The sequence below is a fragment of the Melanerpes formicivorus genome, unplaced genomic scaffold, assembly GCF_026170545.1.
Source record: "Melanerpes formicivorus ecotype bairdi unplaced genomic scaffold, bMelFor1.0.p_v2 SCAF_74, whole genome shotgun sequence".
NCBI lineage: Eukaryota > Metazoa > Chordata > Aves > Piciformes > Picidae > Melanerpes > Melanerpes formicivorus.
The window spans coordinates 2,785,782-2,806,194 of NW_027142426.1; the positions used below are offsets into that span (position 1 = coordinate 2,785,782).

A 20,413-nucleotide genomic window follows, 5' to 3' on the forward strand; every position below is an offset into this window, starting at 1 on the left:
GTTCATACATCAGAGATAGTAGAGAGGATCAGCTGTGATTTTTTTCATACGTGCTCTAGAGTCCCACCTAACCCTGAATGTGCTGACACCTGTATGAACCATATAGCGAGACAGAGATCTTGCCTGAAAAAGCTGACAAACCTACTTGGGGATTTTGTTTTCAAGAAATGCCTGAGAGAGGTCTCATCTCTGGGCAGCACTCCTTCATGTATCTAGCTAGAGCTATATATTTCTTTATTTCATGCTTTTATTTCTGGGAAGCAGGGTTTGGTCCTTGAAGCATACAGAAGATAGCTTGCATTTACCTGCTTCCACCTTGTCTCCCTCCTCCTTCCTCTGTACCCAGTGGATCTTCTCAGATAGGTGCAGACTGCAGGAAGCCCATGCAGATAGTGCATCACAAAGGGAATAATTATGATACAAAAAGCAGGAGATGATTGTGGGAGTCCAAGGAATGCCATCAAGCATCTTTCTGAATTGACCCTTCCCTGGATGTCTTGTGACTGAGGCTTCATGGGATCCTGTCAGATATTCAGGTTCTGTGCACACATACTTCACCGGGGGGGGGGGGGGCATTTGGTGTGAGGAGGGGTAGAAATGGCAATGGTAGAGCCTCCACAAAAGTCTCTCATCTGTAGCACACAAGCTTAGTCATTATGCCTGAGCATAGATGTTTCAGATGTCACAACATGAGGACAGCCTATGGGTTGTGATACTCTTCAAAATGTGTCTTTTTGCACAAATCACTCTTGACAGCATCTTTCTAGACACCCACAGTGCTCCACATTCCTTGTGAAACAGGGTGATGCCTGAGGGATCCAGAGCTTTGAACAGCCTGCAATGGTTTTACCATCCTCATGACAGTTGCTATTCTTTGGTCTGTCAGCATCAACCTCCACTCCTTCCATTCCCATTCTCTCCTGAATGTCATCTGTATGATCAAGTACAACATCAGCCAGATTAAGAATGCTTTCACTGTCTTCCTTTCAATGCCATGATTTGCCCGTTTCCCAGCTGGGGTTACTATCACAATTGTTTGCAAAGGAAAACTGTACCCACCTCACAGCCCAACAGCCTGAGAACTCACGAGGTAACAAGAACTTGTCACCATGAATAGACTGTGGAACGTAGCTTTTTTAATGTGAGGTTTTAATTAAGTTGGCAAGTGTGAGTTTGCAGCTGGAGACGTGACCATGTGTGTTTGAGCCTGGAGAAGAGGAGGCTCAGGGGAGACCTTCTTGCTCTCTACAACTATCTGAAGGGAGGTTGTAGACAGGTGGAAGATGGTCTCCTCTCCCAAGCAACGAGCACCAGAACAAGAGGACACAGTCTCAAGCTGTGCCAGGGGAGGCTTAGATGTTAGGAAGAAGCTCTTCACAGAGAGAGTGATTGGCCGTTGGAATGGGCCGCCCGGGGAGGTGGTGGAGTTGCCATCATTGGAGGTGTTTAGGAGGAGACTCTTGGTTGCATGGTTTAGTTGATTAGATGGTGTTAGATGATAGGTTGGACGCAATGATCTCAAAGGTCTCTTCCAACCTGGTTTATCCTATTCTGTCAGCAGCTTAAGATGCCAATACCAGTGGCTATATCAATCCTTCCAAACAGAATTCATTTGGAAATTACTTCATCATTTTATGAGGTCTTGGAAAAATGTTTTAATCTTCTCCTCAGACTTTTCAGACCATAGTGGTTAACATTTACCAACCACATTGTCTCTCAATTTTAACAGACACATCTTTATTTCCGCCCATATTGTTAAAAGCGGATTTAAATCAGCACATGCAAAGGCAGGAATTGTTGATGAATCATTTTTTGGCTCAGTGTCAGGTTTGGTCTTTCAATTAAGAAATTACTATGAATATTATTTGATTTCCTAAGGAAACAAGACTTATGCAATTACCCTCACTGCATGTGCGTCCTGCATCTCTGTTCACATTATTTTGTCTGTGCCTCTCAGCTTCTGCTTCAGCCAAATTTTACAGATTTATGGATGTTGAAGTCATCACAAGGTTTGTGAAAAGAGGCAATTGGAAGTTTGTGAAAACAGTCCAGACCTGGACCAAAATGTCTTCCCTGCAATAGATACTCATGGTATCTGACAGTAACTCATTCATGTCTACACTTGCTGCAATTACACCTTGAGCCAGTGGAGCATCAGAATAGTGGCAGGCTCAGAAACACAACAGTGAAAACAGCCCAATCTTTCTCAGAAATCTGCTCCCTGAGCAGCATGTGATCTCAGTTGACCTTTGGTACAAATCACAAGCTAGTTTGTTAACTACAGTGAAATTACCTCAGATCTACACTGTCAAAACTGAGAACAAATGCTGCCTTTAAGTACATTTAGGAGCACTTAGTGGCAAGAGTGAAGAGTCCATTTCAGCTAATTGTTTATCTCAGGATTTAAGTGCATTGGTTTCCTTAGGACTGCCTGAATAAGGACTGCTCGTGGGAAGGTGTGTGAACCAAGGAAATGATGGAGACAGAACAAGAGGCTGTTCTAGTTCACATATTGATCCAATTGTTAGCAAAGATTTTCTCACCCCAAAAAATACTGGCACTGGCTAGCATGTAAGAATTCAAGTCAATGAATACAGTCAAGCTCCCTGAATACTGCAGCACTGGTGGCTATACATAATAAAATGATGTTTTCAGGTTTTTTTATGCTAGAAAAAAGTTTCTTTAGATCTGTGAAACCATGAACATTCCCCACTGCCATTTAAACAGGCCCTTTTCAGATTTCATACCATGCCTTGTGTCCCATCTGTACATTTCAGTACTGGAATCACTCTGATAGGTTTCTTTCTTTGCAAGAATTTGAGGATGCAGATTTCCTTATTAGCCACTCCTTTGCCTTGTCTCAGTGTCACACTTGCTGTGAAGACGACTCTCAGTTTATTTTATCATATGCAGCCCAAGGCAGCTCCTTTTTTTTCCCTCCCTGATGCTCTTGTGTCATCACAGCATTCAGGGTCTTGATCTCAGAGCACTTCTTACTGAAATGCATGAATAGAGCCTTTCTCTTCCCAGCTACTACAGCTGCTTCTGCTGCCCCATTACAGCATCAGTGTCAGTATTAATGATTATATATATTTAACCTTTTCCAAAGCATGGAGTTTCAACATTTCTAAAGCACCTTTGAACCTGGGCAGCCAACACTCTCATTATTTAACAGCATACTGACATTCTCTATCACTAACCTATGATAATAATGAAATTATTCTCTGCTTGCAAAACTCTTTGCCTTATGGACTTCTTCCAGCCTTTCCTTGCTTGTGCCTATAGGCTTGTCTCAAGCCAATTAAGGGAAAGAAGATTCCTCAGAAGACATCAAATGCAGCTTAAAGCTGTTTCCCTCTTCTACTTAAAAGACACCTTTCTTAGATACACCTCCTGCAAAATGCTTTCTGCATTACATGCCAGGAACAAACTATCCTTTATCTGTGGTACATAAAATACAAGACAAAACTATAATCTTGAAGGTCTCTTCCAACCTGGTCTATTCTATTCATGTGGCCAGCAGGAGCAAGGAAGTCATTCTGCCCCTGTACTCAGCACTGGTTAGGCCACACCTTGAGTACTGTGTCCAGTTTTGGGCCCCTCAATTTAAGAAGGACATTGAGACACTTGAATGTCTCCAAAGAAGGGCAATGAGGCTGGGGAGAGCTCTGGAGCACAAGTCCTACGAGGAGAGGCTGAGGGAGCTGGAGTTGTTTAGCCTGGAGAAGAGGAAGCTCAGAGGAGACCTTATTGCTGTCTACAACCACCTGAACGGAGGCTGTAGCCAGGTGGGGGTTGGTCTTTTCCAGGCAACCAGCACCAGAACAAGAGGACACAGACTCAAGCTGCGCCAGGGGAAGTTTAGGCTTGAGGTGAGGAGAAAGTTCTTCACAGAAAGAGTGATTGCCCATTGGGATGTGCTGCCCAGGAAGGTGGTGGAGTCACTGACCGTGGAGGTGTTTAAGAAGGGATTGGATGTGGCGCTTGAAGCCATGGTTTAGTTAGTCATGAGGTCTTGGGTGACAGGTTGGACTTGATCTCTGAGGTATTTTCCAACTTTATTGATTCTATAAAAACCAGAACACTCTTTATACAGGCAATGTATTAATTTGATGAGACCATATTTATTGTGTTCACAGGAGCAATTTGAAGCAGAAGGAATTGAAAGGTCCTGAGGTTCTGATTTGATTACTATCCACAGGGCCACAAGAGCATAGAAGGCCATGAATGACTTGCACCCCATCTGTGGATTAATTGACTGTATGAACCTTTTCCCCACTTCTTTAAGAACTTTCCAGTCAGACCCCTATGTGTAGTCCTTCTCTGTGTCACAGATACCTTTCTAGCTCCTATTGCCCTTCTAAGATGTCCCTTTGAATGTTTTCCCCATATCATTCCTAGTGCTTGTAATGCTTTTCTTCCCCGTGTGCTTTTCCCTCCCATAGATCACAATTTTCTGTTCAGAAACTAAACGAAATCTCTTGCTTCAAAAACATCTTTTGCTTGCCACTTTCTGAGGTGTTTGCTAGTGTTTAGAAACAGGTGATGTTCCTTCTGTTGGCCTGGGCAGAGATTGAGATGGGGCCATGAGGGATGGTCTGTGCAGAGTCATGGTATAGGCAAACTGCAGAACTGGGGATATGGATGGGGATCATTTGGGGCAAAAGATTTGCAGGTAGGAGACTGTTGAACTCTTTCACACAAATATTAAAACTTTTGGTCAAAATACTGTTATGAAACAAAAAAACTGAAAAGGCACAATCAAAACTGACAAAATAACCCTTTTGGGTTTCTTTTCAAATACACAGTGTTGAGGTGAGTGGAAGAGAATGGCTCATTGAATTTGATCAGAATCCACAACTAATGATTTTTGTGGGAGATCCAACTTCTCCAGTTCTTCACTGAGAGAGTTTAGTCATTGGAATGGGCTGCCCAGGGAGGTGGTGGAGTTGCCATCCCTGGAGACGTTCAAGAGGGGATTGGACGTGGCACTTGGTGCCATGGTTTAGTAGGCATGAGGTCTTGGGTGACAGGTTGGACTTGATGCTCTTTGAGGTCTTTTCCCACCTTGTTGATTCTATGATTCTTTTTCCTATGCCATCCCTTCACGATGCTGTGTATGTTCCTTAGCTTTTCCCTGCTCTCCTCTGAAATGGTGCTAACAAGGCTTCTTTACCTGCCTTTTCTTCACTAAGAACCACCTCAAGCTCGAGCGCTGTTAACTCTCTTCACACCTGACACCTTTTAAAATTCATTATTACTTGTAGCACATGCTGATACATCAAAGAGAAATAGTTTCAAAAGTCAAGTATCTTTGTTACATTAATCCAGAACACCAAGCATTCACTGAATTTAATCTGCATAATAGAAGGAAGGAAGAAAGTATGTGGGGGGGGAAAAAACCAACTTGAGAAAAAATTCTGCCCATTTAGTTCAACACACTTTGTCCTACGGTATGTAGGAAAGGGTGAGATACTTCAAGGAAGCAAATTGCTGGAAAGAAGAAGTAGTCATGGTACTATCAGTTAAAAATCTGTTTCCTCTTACCCAAGACATAAATCTCGCTGTTGACTACGGCTGTGCTGAAGCGGTATTTGGAGTACTTCATTGGCGCCCTTTCTGTCCATTTGTCTTGGCCTGGGTCGTACCGAAACGTTCTGTTACTTAATCGATCCGGCTCATCGTCAGGCAGATCCATCTGCATGAAATATGACAGCCATATAATAATACAACATTTGGAGCCCTCTGCACATGCCTGCACGCAATTAATCACAGCAGACAACTGAGCAGATAAATAACACAAACACATCAATTATAGCTGCGAAGTGATTCATACTCGCTGGGGTTTCACAGACTTGTGGCTGGGAGCACGGTCTAGAAGGCAGATAAATAAGAGAGCATTTATATTCTGCAGCAACAAAGCTGAGGATTTGGGTAATAGCAATCCATTCATGGGCCTGGCATTGTCAGAGCCTAACTCTTTCACTAGGCTACTGTAAAGGCCTAACAATTACAGAGGGGAAACCAATCTCTCTGGCGCTTTTTCTTCCTGCTGAAGGTTGAAAATTACTCCCACTGTTTCTCAGACTGTACTGTGAGTCTCAAGTCTGTACATAAACATAACTTACTTTCAAGTGATTTGCACATTTAGCCTAACCAGACTAATATTCAACTGCTGTAACTTCTCCTTCAAGAGTTTTCATAATAAATTCCTAACCCCCTGCTATGCCTTTGCTGCCATAATACTCTTGTTATACACACTCCTACACCTCTTGTTCTCTCTAATCTTCTCCCCCTTTCTCTGCCTGTCTCATATGATGCAGAGAACTTAGATTATGTTTTTGGGATATGACACCCTGAATGTAAGCAGTAGGCTGTGGAGGAAGGATCCTGAAATATTTTGGGATGAGAAGTTTCACACAGAGAGAGTGAGAACTACTTTGTTTACTTATGACAGTGTTATGTATGTTCTTGCTTTGCTTGTTTTTTTTCTTTCCCCAAAGACCTTTCCAACACTGATGTTGCATACAAGGTAGGAGAAGGCAAAGTAGGAATAAAATCTACAGCCCCTTGGTTACTCCCTGTAAGTGCCCAGGACCAGGCTCTTCCTCTGTGGTTAGCATGGAACATGAATTGATTCACTAAAAGAGGGGTAAGCTTTGCATTTTCAACACAGACTAAGCCCCAGCCAGGCCCCACCTGACATGCTGCAAATTCATATCCTACCTCATTTTGGTGGTAACCTTCACCTCAGAGGACACCTTGTGCTATTTCTGTGCAAAAACCAACATCCAGCAGCCTTTCTCTCCATCTCAAGAGTCTGAAATCTTCCCCTCAGCCTCACCAAATGTTTTATTCCATTTTAAGAATCCCCAGCTACCAAGACTGGAGTCACCTGGGTTTTTAACTTCACTGGCATCAGCGAGGCTAAACCAATACTGAGTCAGAGCAATGCTGCTGGGAGTCAAGCCCTTGCCCTCCTAAGCTGTCATTTTATGTCCTGGCTTGACTTTGTCTTGTCTTGTTTCAATTGCAAAGCCCGAGTGGGCAGGGAACATGTATTTATCTCTGTCCTGTAATGGCCACATGCATTTAGGGCACTATCAATGCCACATCATTAGTATTTGTTCAGGATTGACAGAACATTCAGTGCTACTTGAGCACAGGGACAACTCCTGGCATGACAAAGTCATTTGCTTTCAGAGTGCAGCTGTGGTAGCCCCACACATACAATCAACGCATCTGACAGGTGAGTGTGGGAGATGTGTGTTACCAGAATTATCCAGCACTCCGCAGTGATGGTCTTAAAGCTGTTTTTGGAGCTTTAGCTAACATGTTCTGATCTGTTCAGGCAAGCACCAATCTTACAAAGCTATGGGGTTTAATTAATTACTGTTAATCTGCTCATCTCAAGCCAATAGATATAAAATGTCAGAGTCCTATGTATTAGTACTGATAACACTGTTTGGCTTCTGGAAGGTATCTGCTTCAGGTGTTTAAGATACCTGCATTCCTTTAAAAAACATTCTTGGCTCAATATCCCTGATGTGTGCTTCTAAGCCATTTCCCCCCTACAATCAGTTCTAGAGAACTGTTAAGAAACACAGTGCTGGTTGTCTGACTTCAGCATCTGTCTTTGTGATATATCTTTCAGTTCAGGCTTTTTAACAGACAGATTGTTTCTACTTTAAGTGTTTTCATATTTAACTTCTCTAAATAGCAAGGTATCTTTGCTCAGCTGTTTCAGCACTGGAAATACTCTCTGATATTTCTGTTGTCTCCTTTGGGAAGCCTTGCACTCAAAATACCTAAAAAGGTGGAAATCTTGTTTGCTGAATGCACTTTTGAATGCTTTAACCAGTGATTTGTTTCAAGAGAACACAAACCAAGGAGATGTGACAGCAGTATGTTCAGACTGTCATCACCAGTAGGGATTATAGATGTTCTATTTCATTGTCAGGTTAATGCTCACACTTAAACTGCACTGAGCAGTAAGTAACAATGGGCTATGCTCTTTAAAAAGATCATTCACACTGGGAACAAATGGAGAGAGCAGACACTGCTCCTAACATCCATCTTCCTTGTAACATAGTTGTGTATATTCCCTGTGCTACTGAATGTGGTAACTAATGTGACCTTGCTGTTAAAACTTTTTATGGCCAAGCAATGCAACTGAAATAAATAAGTGAGCCAATTAAAGGAATCTGTTTTCAAGAGAATGCTTTCACTTTTCATTTAAAACATAATACAATAAAAATCAAATACATGACTTCTGGTTAACCAAGAAATTAGTTTCCTGAGGCATTGAAGTGGATTTTAAATTTCAGGTATAAGCCTGTCCCTGAAGTTTACCTGTGTACAAGCTTTTTGAGGACAAGGCTCAGTTAAGGGTTCAGTTAACTACTACTATTTAGAATAGAATAGAATTAACCAGGTTGGAAAAGAACTTTGAGATCATTGCGTCCAACCTATCATCCAACATCATCTACTCAACTAAACCATGGCACCAAGCACCCCATCCAGTCTCTTCCTAAACACCTCCAGTGATGATGACTCCACCACCTCCCTGGGCAGCCCATTCCAATGGCCAATCACTCTTCCTGTGAAGAATTTCTTCCTAACATCCAGCCTAAACCTCCCCTGGCAGAGCTTGAGACTGTAATGACACCTAGAAAAATCAAAAGAGTATGGTATACAAGAAAGACTGAAACTAATGAATTTTCCACAGCCTGTCCTGACAAAAGAGTGCCAAATAAGTACTTAGTATCATCCTAGTTTTTTCAAGATTTCCCCCCCAAAAATAAGTTGCTTAACCCAGTAGATAGTTAAAATGGAATCCATGTTGACACAGGAGATGCTTTTAAAACTCTTTCTCACTGTGCAGGTGTCTCTGAAATAGCTGCCCTTCCTGAAGTTGGCATTTACAGTCAGGATGGCATAAGCTGGCTGTTTGGTGCTTCTACAAAAGATGTTTAATCAGAGGAATCTCAACAATTTATTCTTCTGTTACCAGTGATGCCCTTTCCCTATGTAAGAAGTACCACAAAATGACACCTTATATAAACCAAGCAGAGCTCTGCTTGCTAGTGAACAAACAAACCCAAATAAGAGGAGCATTTCTTCACCTGTGGTGTCCAGCCACCCAGCACATAGAGCTTATTTTTCACCGTCACCACCACATGGCAGGCTAATGGCAGCGGAAGAGGTGCTGTGCTTCTCCAGGTGCCTTGCTCCACGGAATACTTCTCCACACAGTTTGTGACCAGATACTGATTTTTCACTTTCATTTGCCCTCCTATGACATAGAGATCGTTATGGATGGTGCCCAACGCGTAGAGTTCACGGAACTCAGCGGTGCACAGGCTCTGCCAAAACTGGTTTCCTCGCTGGTGGTATCTGTAGAGAAATCCAAAGTCACAAATGCCCTGGTTCACTGAGGTCCCATTGGCTTGTTTTGAAATGTTACCCCCTTCATCATCAATGCTTATTCAGACAGTGGTACCATGACAAAAAGCAGCTTTCTCCTTCACAGAGGAACTATAAAAATTGAGTCCAATCTTTTTAAGATCAAGCATTTTTAGTATGAGTCCTAGGCTTCCTTTCAAAGATATCTGTCCCCAATAAAGGCAAGACAACTCCTATTTTTGCATGTGCCTCTCAATCACAATTTCCACCTAGTTAGAGGGAAAAGTGAGAGCTCAACACCACTGAAAATAAGGCTACTTCATCTGCCTCATTAAGGATTTACTTCCTCAACATCTAGGTATCTGTATTTAAAAATGCTGTTGCCAAGTGCTAATTTTATCTTTAATCCAGAAAAATGTTTGGTTTTCTTTCAAACAGGTGAATCTGAAAAAGACATGAGTAAAAAAATGAGGGTTGAAAGCTATCAATCATTACCCTTCAATCTCTGAGGCATTATCATCAACATGAACAGTGAAGTGTGCTTTTTCAGTCTTACTGGACTCCTTAGGTCATTTGTTTGACTCAATTTCCCTTGCTAATGACCAAGAAAAGAGCATCCCAGGGAAATGCTGAGAATATAAAATTCATGTACATTGTGTAGGATCTAATTAAGCTCACACAGGCAGAGGTGCCACTAGAGTAAATCCTCCTCTCAGGAGGCATGAAGATTTGGTGGTGTGTATATATTTTACTGCTAAGAAGATAAATTGAGGTGAGACACTGGCACAGGTTGCCCAGGGAGGTGGTGGAAGCCTCATCCCTGGAGGTTTTTTAAGGTCAGGCTGGATGTGGCTCTGAGCAACCTGATCTAACGTGAGGTGTCCCTGCTCATGGCAGGGGGCTTGGGACTAGGTAACCCTTGAGGTCCTTTCCAACCTTAACAATTCTATGATTCTTGAATGTTTGGGAAAAGTTTCAAGTAAAGAAGTAAAGAATGCTTTGTCTAATGGCTTTTTTTGGTGGTTGGTTTGGGGGTTTGTTGCTGTTGGGATTTTGGGTTTGGTTTGGTTTTATCCCCAGAAATATTATTCAGTCTTAATTTATTTATAGTGATTAGGGATTTTCTGGCAGAGGGTACACACCTATAAATTTCGATGTTCCTGGTCTTTTGCCTAGACATTTTGGCGGCGCTTGCCTCACCTGCCACGATAATATCATTTTTCTCAGTGACCACACCAGCACAGACGCATCCTAAACCCTCTCCGTACTTCGGAGAGGAAATGAAGTAAGTTTTCCGCGTCGCAGGAGCGTAACAGAAACTGGCATCTGCGTAGCTGCCGTGTCTTGACCTGATGCCGAGAGAGTTGTTGCCGATGCAGAGCAAGAGGTCGGTAGTCTCCATGCCGTATCGCAGGCTGAGAGAAGGGCGTTGGGATAGTTCAATGGTTTTCAGCGCTTCCTCAAACATATCATTGCATTCCGCACTGCACAGGATCATCGTGTTCCTTTTCCGGGCTTCCACAAGGAAAGAAGGGCTAACCAGTACCAATCTCACTTGCTTCAGGAGCTCAATGAGGTGCTCTAAACGTGACTTTCTGCTGTGCTTGACCCACCTAATGACGAGGTCCAGAATGCTTTCCTCCCTGGAAATATTCAGATCGTCTGACTTTATGAGAGCCAACAGCTGCTGGAATTCAATTTCTAATATTTCTTCCTGCAAGCTCACTTCAGCAAAATGCTGATATAAGTATTTCTTTGCTTGATCACATAAATCTTCTGCCCCAATGTGGTTGGCAAAGTAGTAGATGCCCACACAGTTGGAAGCATCCATATGGTCCATCATGTACTTCTGACACATACGGCAAACATCTTCCATCTGCATGAAATATGCAGAAAGGGCAACAGTCTGCACATTCTGATTAGTGAGGTGCAAATCTGCACTGTACATGTAATTGAGTATTACAGACACACTCTCCGCCGAGATGTCATACAGCACCACTTCTCTTTGTGTGCATTCAACCAAGCCACAGGTAAACATGGCTTTGAAATAGGGACTGAAGGCTGCCAGCACCACCTTATGGCAGGGAAATTTCTCACCTTCTGCAACTAGGACAATGTCAATTATCTCTGTTGATTCTTTCATTCTCTTTACTTCTTCCAGTAAAATCAAACTATGGCGCTGCCTCCTTCTCTCCTCAGCTTTATGATCCATGGTTTGTCTCCAAACTTCCTGGGTTTAAATCTCTTTAGAATTCTTCATCAGGAACATTTCTAGAGGTAGAAGTGTAACATTGTCCAATGAGAACAAATGATTGGGTAAATGAATGTTGCCATTAATATCTAAAGGTAGTCATTCTACAGAGTGGGATACAACTCAATAATGGGGGGGGGGGGGGGGGGGGGGGAGGAATATGTAAAACTATGGTGAGGTCTCAGGCTCAAGATCTCCAAGAAATAAAAATTTTACATTTACATTTAAGTGACCTTCAATATTCAGTAACCTCACTCCAAAGTTTAGTGGTTAAAGAAAACTACAGACTTCCTTTCAAAACAGTCTTTTCCATTTGCTTTCTCTCTCTTTTCTCTGATCCTGATCCAGAACCTATTAAATTTGAGGGAAAGATTTCCACTGACATTTGTAAAACTCTAGGTCAGGCCTTTAGTCCCTTGGCTATTCTAGTTTTGCCTCTCACATGCACCTGAGGGACATTAGTCCTTCCTTAGACACTGGAAGGACCTCATGTTTTCAACAGCCCCTCAGGTTAGACCACCACGGTGGAGCCTTGTTTGTGCTCACAGCTCCTCTCAAACTAGTAATTATGCCTGAGCAGAGACTACAGAAAAGGGTTTTACAAGACTGGAAAAAAAGAAGGAAAACATTAGACCTACTTTTCTCTGTAGTTTTCACAGTGATCTACACCTCTGCAAAATGGGTGGGAAACAAAGCCACAGGTACAACCCCATTCACCAGCAATTTACAGAACTGGCTACACATTTGCTGAAGTTTTGATTCAGAAGCACTGTGCAGAGCTGTTAGGAAGCTGCTGCCTCCCTGCTCTGCCAGTGGATTGTCACCTCTCTTCACCAGTAACTTCAACCTGAGAGAATCAAGACTGTTGTGATCAGAGACAGCTTCCACCCTTGAAGCATGGTGGCAAACTGGGAGGAAGCAACTTGGTCTGGTTGGCCAGGTTCTTTATCACATCAAAGCATAGGTCACTAGTTTTTAGGGTTGCTACTGGTTTGGTTTGGGATAAATGAAGGATTAATAAAGAGAAGCCAGCTTCCAGCTGTTCCTCTCACTTCTCAGCAGGATCCACAGGATTGGTTCCACTTACTGTAACCTCAAATGGGATTATTAATTAAACTGCATTATTGACATACTCCTCCTAGTTTTATTTATGGGGCAAATGGGAGGAACTTGATGGTCCCACTTCTGGGCTTTGGGGGAGGGCCTTGCTGAACCCCTCAGGCTTTCAGACCAGCAAGATGCACAACTGTGAGGTACAGTGGTAAAGCCATAAATACAAAAAGAATGTGTTTAGCCATCACTTCAGGGATGCCAATCCTTAACACAGCTTTTGTTTCTAGTGAGATACTGAGGCAGTTCTGTTGTGGAAATGCATTAAGGACTCACATCATGAATCACCAATACACAGACAAGTCCTGAAGCTGTAGTACAAGCACGCTTAAGACACATTGTAAACATGCTATGAATTGCTTAATGAGTCTATCCAAATGAGTAACATTCCTCTCCAGCTTAAATATTTGCAGGATCAGGTTCTTGTATGACAGATTGAAGTGGTTTTCTCAGCTCCAGAAAGCACAGAGCAGTCTTAGTTTCATTAGAAAACATACATCAGTATTAAAAATGAGTGTGTTAAATTCCATTACATTCACCTAAAGGTATTTTCACAACCAGTCCAGGTTTCTCTACAGATCTAGATAGATGGCTTTTTTAAATGAATAGGTAGTTCCCAGGTGAAAGGGAAATCTGCAGCTTTGTCATCAATCTCAGACCTACAATTTTAGCTGTTCAGTTATTTTTTGGAAGTGGTCATCACTGTGCTTTAGCAAATTACATAGGTTCCTCACTTTGAGTGCTAAATTAAAGTCTAGGCATGCTTGAAGTCTAGAGTTTCCTTGAGTTGATCAATTCTTTCCATATTCCAAATCTGGAACTAGAAGCAAAACATGGGAGAAATTAATCTGGGTTATTATCAGATTTTAATAGTTGATTTGGAAGACAAAACATCAACTATACAGTCTGACTGTGGACTAAGCTCTGAGCTCCTCTTGTGATACTTTTAAACATCAAAGGCAGAAAGTTTAGAACAAGAAATAAAGCAATGGTATTTCCAAAATCCAGAAAACTTGCTACCTTGAAGTGAAAACCTAGATCTTAATCCTGCATTGACTGCCTCTGGAGCAGTCTTTACAGTCATAGAAACCTTTAATGAGAAATTCTTCTCTTTTTTTAATCCTACATGATAATTAGATGGCCAGTTTGTTCTTTTCCCTTCATTCTGTTTTAATCACCTTGCAATATTTGATCTTCACTGCATTTTGGTATGGGAACCACACTGTATCTCAAAGATTACATATTAGAATAGAATAAACCAGGTTGAAGAGACCTTCAAGATCGAGTCCAACCCATCATCCAACACCACCTAATCAACTAATCCAGGCAACCAAGCACCCTATCAAGTCCCCTCCTGAACACCTCCAGTGATGGTGACTCCACCACCTCCCGGGGCAGCCCATTCCAATGGCCAATCACTCTGCCTGTGTAGAACTTCTTCCTAACCTCCAGCCTAAACCTCCCCTGGTGCAGCTTGAGACTGTGTCCTCTTGTTCTGGTGCTGGTTGCCTGGGAGAAGAGACCAGCCCCCACCCGTCTACAACCTCCCTTCAGGTAGCCTGAAGGGCCCTGAGCCTCCTCTTCTCCAGGCTAAGCAACCCCAGCTCCCTCAGCCTCTCCTTATAGGGCTTGTGTTCCAAACCCCTCCCCAGCTTCGTTGCCCTTCTCTGGACACATTCCAGCAACTCAACATCTTTCCTAAATTGAGGGGCCCAGAACTGGACACAGGACTCAAGGTGTGGCCTAACCAGTGCAGTGTACAGGGACAGAATGACCTCCCTGCTCCTGCTGGCCACACTGTTCTTGATACAGGCCAGGATGCCATTGGCCCTCTTGGCCACCTGGGCACACTGCAGGCTCATGTTCAGCCTACTATCAGCCAGTATCCCCAGGTCCCTCTCCGCCTGGCCGCTCTCCATGTGCGCTCTTATGAGCACATGCATCTTAAGACAGATGAGCTGTAGTGTCTTTATCCATGTTTTTCACTCTGCAGCTAGATGAGAGTGCTAATAACTTCCCATAAGACCCCAATTCTCTTTAGCAATCTGACTAACCAGGGCTTTTCCTTCAAAGTGATCAATTTCTCTCCTTTCTCTTTTATGATGTCAGAGCCTCACACATCCTCCAGCTTTTCCATAATGGACAGAGTATGCATTTTTAATGTGAAGAACAAGTGAGATGATTAAGCATTACCATCATCTCTACCAGACTTTTCTGCACATCAGGAAGAAGCAGTGTGTAGAACTGAGTTATGATTTCACTTCCTTTGCTGGTCGTCTTTAAGTTTTCTTTCACTGTTAATTTGGCTTTCTGAAGAGCAACACATTGTCTTTGATTACACTGTTCAGTCAACTGGTGAATTGTATGTGTTTGTTTAGCAGTGATGACGATATCTGTCACAAGGTGCTCGCAGATGTTTTCTCCTCTCTCTCATCATTAAGATGGCAACAACAGGAACCTTAAAGCACAGGGCAGTCTGGACCATTTATGTATTACTTAGGCTCAAATCATCCTGCACCCACTACTCAGATGACAAAGGGCACTGCTCATCTGCACCCAGCGTGGGGTGGTCTTCTCTGCTGCCTACAAAGATGGTAGTTTGGTGCTGGGAATCCTCCTCTGGAGCTGCAGTAAAGCTACATACAACCTGTGAGCTGTAGGAGGTGTGGCCTTCCCTCTTCTGGGACTGGTTCATACCCAACTATCACTTCATACTTGGGCTGAATTGTTCAAGAAGTCTTCAGCTTGAAGGCAGGATTCCTTGCAACACTCCAACCACCTCTTCACCCACCTCATAGAGCTCTGCAGAGCAATGCTGCTTTGCCAGACAGAGTTACAGGCAGTGCTTGGTTACCACCTTACACTTTCAACACCACAGTATTTGCCTTTTCATGTAAGAACATGCTTTCTGTCTGATAGCACACCAAGCTCCTGACTGCACTCAATAAAACTATTCTGCTGACTTGTGTGAAGGTCTATTTTCTCCATCCTACAGCTGAGGAGACTGAATCTAAAAGGCTAAAAAGGAAACAGGATTGAAACCCAGGGGTGAAATCCTTTCATTAATGTCAGAAATTCACCCCTGTGCATTAGCTACAAACTTGTCACTCCCCTCCTGGCTTTTAGCACTGTTTAGGTGAGGTCATTGGAAGGATATTAATATTCTCCTTTATATCACCAGGAAGACTATTAAAGGGTAATAATGAAATGGTGCTGCTTTGCCTTCCCCTCTGGGTTACAGGGGGGAAAAAAGATGGAACATTGGTATTAAAAGAAAGGATAAATGTGATACAAATATAATTTGCAGTGAGACACTACTGAGATTGTGCCAGAGGCTGGGCTGTCATTATAAAACCTCCAGTGCAAGGCTCAAATTCTTTGTAATGTCACCAGGAGCTGAAATAAGAGTCATTTTATTGCCTTATTCAGAGTTCTTAGATTTTTTTCCTTCTTCTATTGTGAAAAATGGATTCAGGTGCAAATCTTCATTTGATGTTACTTTATTTCAGAGCCAGACTGCTCATTTTCCTCCAATTCTGGCTGCTACTTTAATTTTTCTATCAGCTGTTTTGTTATTCTAATTTCACTTTTTTCTTGCCTTTGTGTCACAGACCTTATGAAGAGTCATTTATAATTCTATGCTACAGGAGCTTCAGCACACGTTTTGCAAGGCAGTAGGGTGCTGCAAGAGCAGTTCCAAACATAAATAAGTGCACTGCTGTGAGCTCAGCTCTACAGCTTTTATGAGGTTATCAAACTATAAATAAATGCTGTCCTCAATTCTCAGTTACACTGCAGCCTCTTTGAACTGCCCCAGTGCAAAAGGACTGCAAACCAGATGGAAGGATCTCATCAGGAATTTCCTGTAACCTCTGGGGGGAGAAAAAAAATTCTACCTTGTAATTAGACACGTTATTTTGTCTGTATTTTTGTCTGGGACATAGAATTTTCTTGTCTTTTCCCCCAGTCCCAAGGAATCTTCTCTTTCCTGCACCGTGGTGGGAGGGTGGGAGCAGTGAGACCTGGCCCAGAAGAGGTCACAGCACCCAGCATGGGGCAGCGGGCTGCGGCGCAGGGGGCACCTCCTGCATCCTCCTCTTCCTCCTCTGCTTGGTTTTATTTTTGTTTCTTCTCTGCCTTAATGAGGCTGCCCTGTCTTCAGCCTGCCTCCCTTCAGGTGCTGAAAGGATCAGAGTTCAGTCACATCAAAGAACCAGTGCCTCTGCCTATGAATTATTTGTGCTTCTTTTGTTATCAGTAAGCTGGGAAGCAAATCTGTTAATTGTATGCATTATGACATTTGGCTGACAGCCACAACGAGGCAGAAATCAGTACCCAGAAGATAATAATGTTATAATCTCGAGGTTTAATTATGAAGGCTGTGCTGGCATTTAAGACCAAGATTTTAAATGGTGCTAAAGATCCCACAGTGCTTGAGAAGGGCAAATAATAATGCTAAACGATGTAAGGAAAAGATGTAACAAGAACTAGAAGATACAGGGAAAAAAAGGAGGCTTCCAGGGAATTATAGATGTTCCTGTATCCATAGGATAATAGGAACTAGTCTCTTAATTCTGATACCTGCAAAGATGCTGGAAGAGATTATTACAGGATTAAATCATAAGAATTTAGAGGGTAATAAGCTGATAAAAGCAGCTACAGCATCTATTTAGCAAGAACAAATTGTGTCAGTCTGATTTTCTTATCTGGTTGGTTTTTTTAGGGATAATAGGAGAAATATTAGATACTTTGTCCTGAGTGACATTATTTATATGGTCCTACATGATAGCAGCAGAAACAAATTATGATGAAATCAACTAACTAACAAAATCAGCATGAGTTAAATGCCCAACTGGCTGAAAAAGCAGACTCAAATAGTTACTGGTGGTCAGCCTGGGAAGCATTTCTAGTCTGTGCTCAGAGAACTGCTCTGAAAACGTCACTTTCAGTTTCAGGGAACACTTTTCTGCTTGACTTAAACATTATTTCTTGGAATTAGTTTCATCTGTTTCATCCAGATCAATACAGAAACCCATGGAAGAGCATTACATAGGAGAACATCCAGTTCTTTTCAGGAAACATTTCATTGTTAAGGGTGAAAGAGCACTGGAACAGGATGCCCAAGGAGGTTGTGGAGTCTCTTTCACTGGAGACATTCAAAACATTCCTGGATATGTGACCTGCTCTAGGTGATCCTGCTGTGGCAGGGTGGTTGGACTAGATGATCTTTTGAGGTCCCTTCCAACCCCTAAGAGTCTGTGATTCTGTGTAATTTATGTCTATATGTTTTGGGAGGGCACAGAGGTAAGTGCCTATGATAAATTACTCCCTGCTACATTAGGCATTTAGTGTTTGGATGAGTGTCAAGTATCACCATAACTACTGGAGCATCTTTTCTGAAGTTTTCTGTACTCTAGCAGTTTCTAGTTAGAGATTTAGGATCTTCAGATGTTGAAAGGCATGTAATTAAGTTAAAAGTTCAAGTCCTACTTATGCTCACCATGAAATTTAACTACAAGAGAGATTGTAACTATTTTCCTCCCTCAGTCCCTGTGGCTCCCTGTTTATTTTCACATGCCATCAAATACTGAAGCGCCTGGGTCAAGGCAGTCTGAGGTCTCATGATACCCAAGCATGGGCCAGCTCCTGCAGAGACATGGGCTGCTAGGCAAGTTCATGGGAGCTTTCTTAGCCAGTTACAGTCTGCAAGTGTTGTAAAAGGAGGCTGTTGGTGCAGAAAGACAGGCTGCTGCCCTACAAACTGCTACTATAGATGTAGACAGTTGTGGCAGTGTTGGGTTCCCATGTGCATCACTGCATCCCTGCTGCTCTTAGCATCCCACCCACCAGCAAAGACCGCAGTCAGCTCCACTTAGACTGCTCCAGACACAGCCTATCCTTTCTGCAATAGCTTATTTGTTTTCTAATTTCTTTGCTCTTAAACTAAAAATAAAATGAGACTCAACAGGGCCCTTTGGGCCAGGAGAAGGTTGACATCTAACAGGGAGAATTTAAGCAGTCTGCACAGCTTTGGAAACCGTGTTTGGGAGCACAATTGACCATTGGAGACCAGAAGATGCTTTGATCAGTTTTCAAAGCCTTTGGGTAGTTTCTGATTCTGGAAAGATTTGACAGTTTGAGCTCCGTTTACTGCCAAGACAGAGGCCTAGGTGCAGGACTGGATTAATATTGATCCTATCTCAGTAAATACTAAGCTTGCCTTTTTTTTTTTTTCTTTAAACTGTTATAGATTCAGGGGAAAAAAAAATCAAAGCAGCTGCAAATGAAATACCCTGTGGGCCATCTTTTCAAATATGCCTTCACCTGACCTTAATCTTACTCCAATTCAAAGCTCAGAGAAGTCAGTCAAAAGAATCCCATGATTTAAGTAGGAAATGGATATGGCTCTGTTCACAAACAAATGCCTATAAACAAATCCCAGCCTGGGCCAATTGTGTGCAGTAATTGCATGAGAAGAATAGAAGCTAAATATATACAGCCAGAGCCCTTTCCTTTTACAGTTCACATGTGCAGATCATCTTCCTTACATATCAAAACTAATTGAAATGGCAAAGTGCTCATTCACAGAAGGAAGATGCACTCATTTTTACATATCTAATGGCAGATGCCAGCAGAGGGAAAATGTATTTCTAAGATGTATTTCAGTAGCTCTTTAAGCAGTCTAGTAAAGGTCTTAGAGCCTTTTCTTCTTGCATTTATCTAAACATACTGGCAAGTTATAAGAGAGACTTTCTGGAACGCACATACAGTAGAAACTGGAATGTATGACAATTAAAAACAATTTAATAGCTTGGTGCAAACTAGATTCTGCTTGTATTTTTACCACAGAAAAGATTGTGAGCTCTTATTGCTAATATTGTCATAAAACTCTGAAGTGTGTATCTGTTGGGTGAGGAAATGCTAGTATGCCGAAGCTTTATACCCTTGCCACTCAGCAGTGAGCTAAAATAAACTGCAAGTTGTAAACCTTTATAACTTGATGTCAGCCTTCCATTAATTACTGTTCAAATCTAGCCTTTCCATATACTTCTCTAGTTTTGATTGCAGTCATTACCAAGCAAGTATCTGGGTATGTCCACGTGAATGAAAATCCATAGCAAACCATAGCAACAACACAGCAACACCTCCAAAATGGCCCCTGCACTGACACATGTATTTGACACCTACTAAATCTGCAATCCCTGCTGAACCCTCATATGAAAAAGGTTCTTCCTCTTGATAGCAAGTATAAGTCCAGACACATACAGACACCTTGATGGAAGAAGCAGGAATTTCTTTGAGCTTCCTTACTGGAAGCAGGTCTAGATGTCTGCAGGGTATGCAAAGCTCCCAACACACAGACCTCAGACACCAGAATTTCTGCACCCACAGACGGATCCTAGTTCCACACTGCTGGCAAACCCCAGATACCTGCAAACAGCCCCCAGTTTGGTATTGTTTGGGCATTCCCATCCTTTATGAACTGGACAATAGGCAAGGTAAGGAACTGTAAAGGTTTCAGGTTTGTCACCAACCATTTGTCCTCCCAAAACATTTCCCTTGCAGCTGACCCTCTATCACCATCTACAGTCTCTCTCTCTCCAGCATCTTTAAGGGTTCCCCAAGACATATATTCAAGTCTCCTTA

General features: G+C 42.4%; 2 protein-coding genes across 3 annotated transcripts in view; one reads left to right on the forward strand and one right to left on the reverse strand.

Moving 5' to 3' along the window:
* KBTBD12 (kelch repeat and BTB domain containing 12) overlaps positions 1-20,413 on the reverse strand; it is a 50,797-nt gene that overhangs the window by 23,161 nt on the left and 7,223 nt on the right. The window contains exons 2-4 of the mRNA XM_068163785.1: positions 10,548-11,676; positions 9,126-9,396; positions 5,548-5,698 (exon numbers count right to left, since the gene is read on the reverse strand). Coding sequence (XP_068019886.1) covers positions 5,548-5,698; positions 9,126-9,396; positions 10,548-11,617 — 1,492 coding nt within the window. The 5' untranslated portion in view covers positions 11,618-11,676. The remainder of the gene's footprint in view (positions 1-5,547; positions 5,699-9,125; positions 9,397-10,547; positions 11,677-20,413) is intronic.
* Positions 1-20,413, forward strand: part of MGLL (monoglyceride lipase) — a 130,861-nt gene that overhangs the window by 22,172 nt on the left and 88,276 nt on the right. The window lies entirely within an intron of this gene.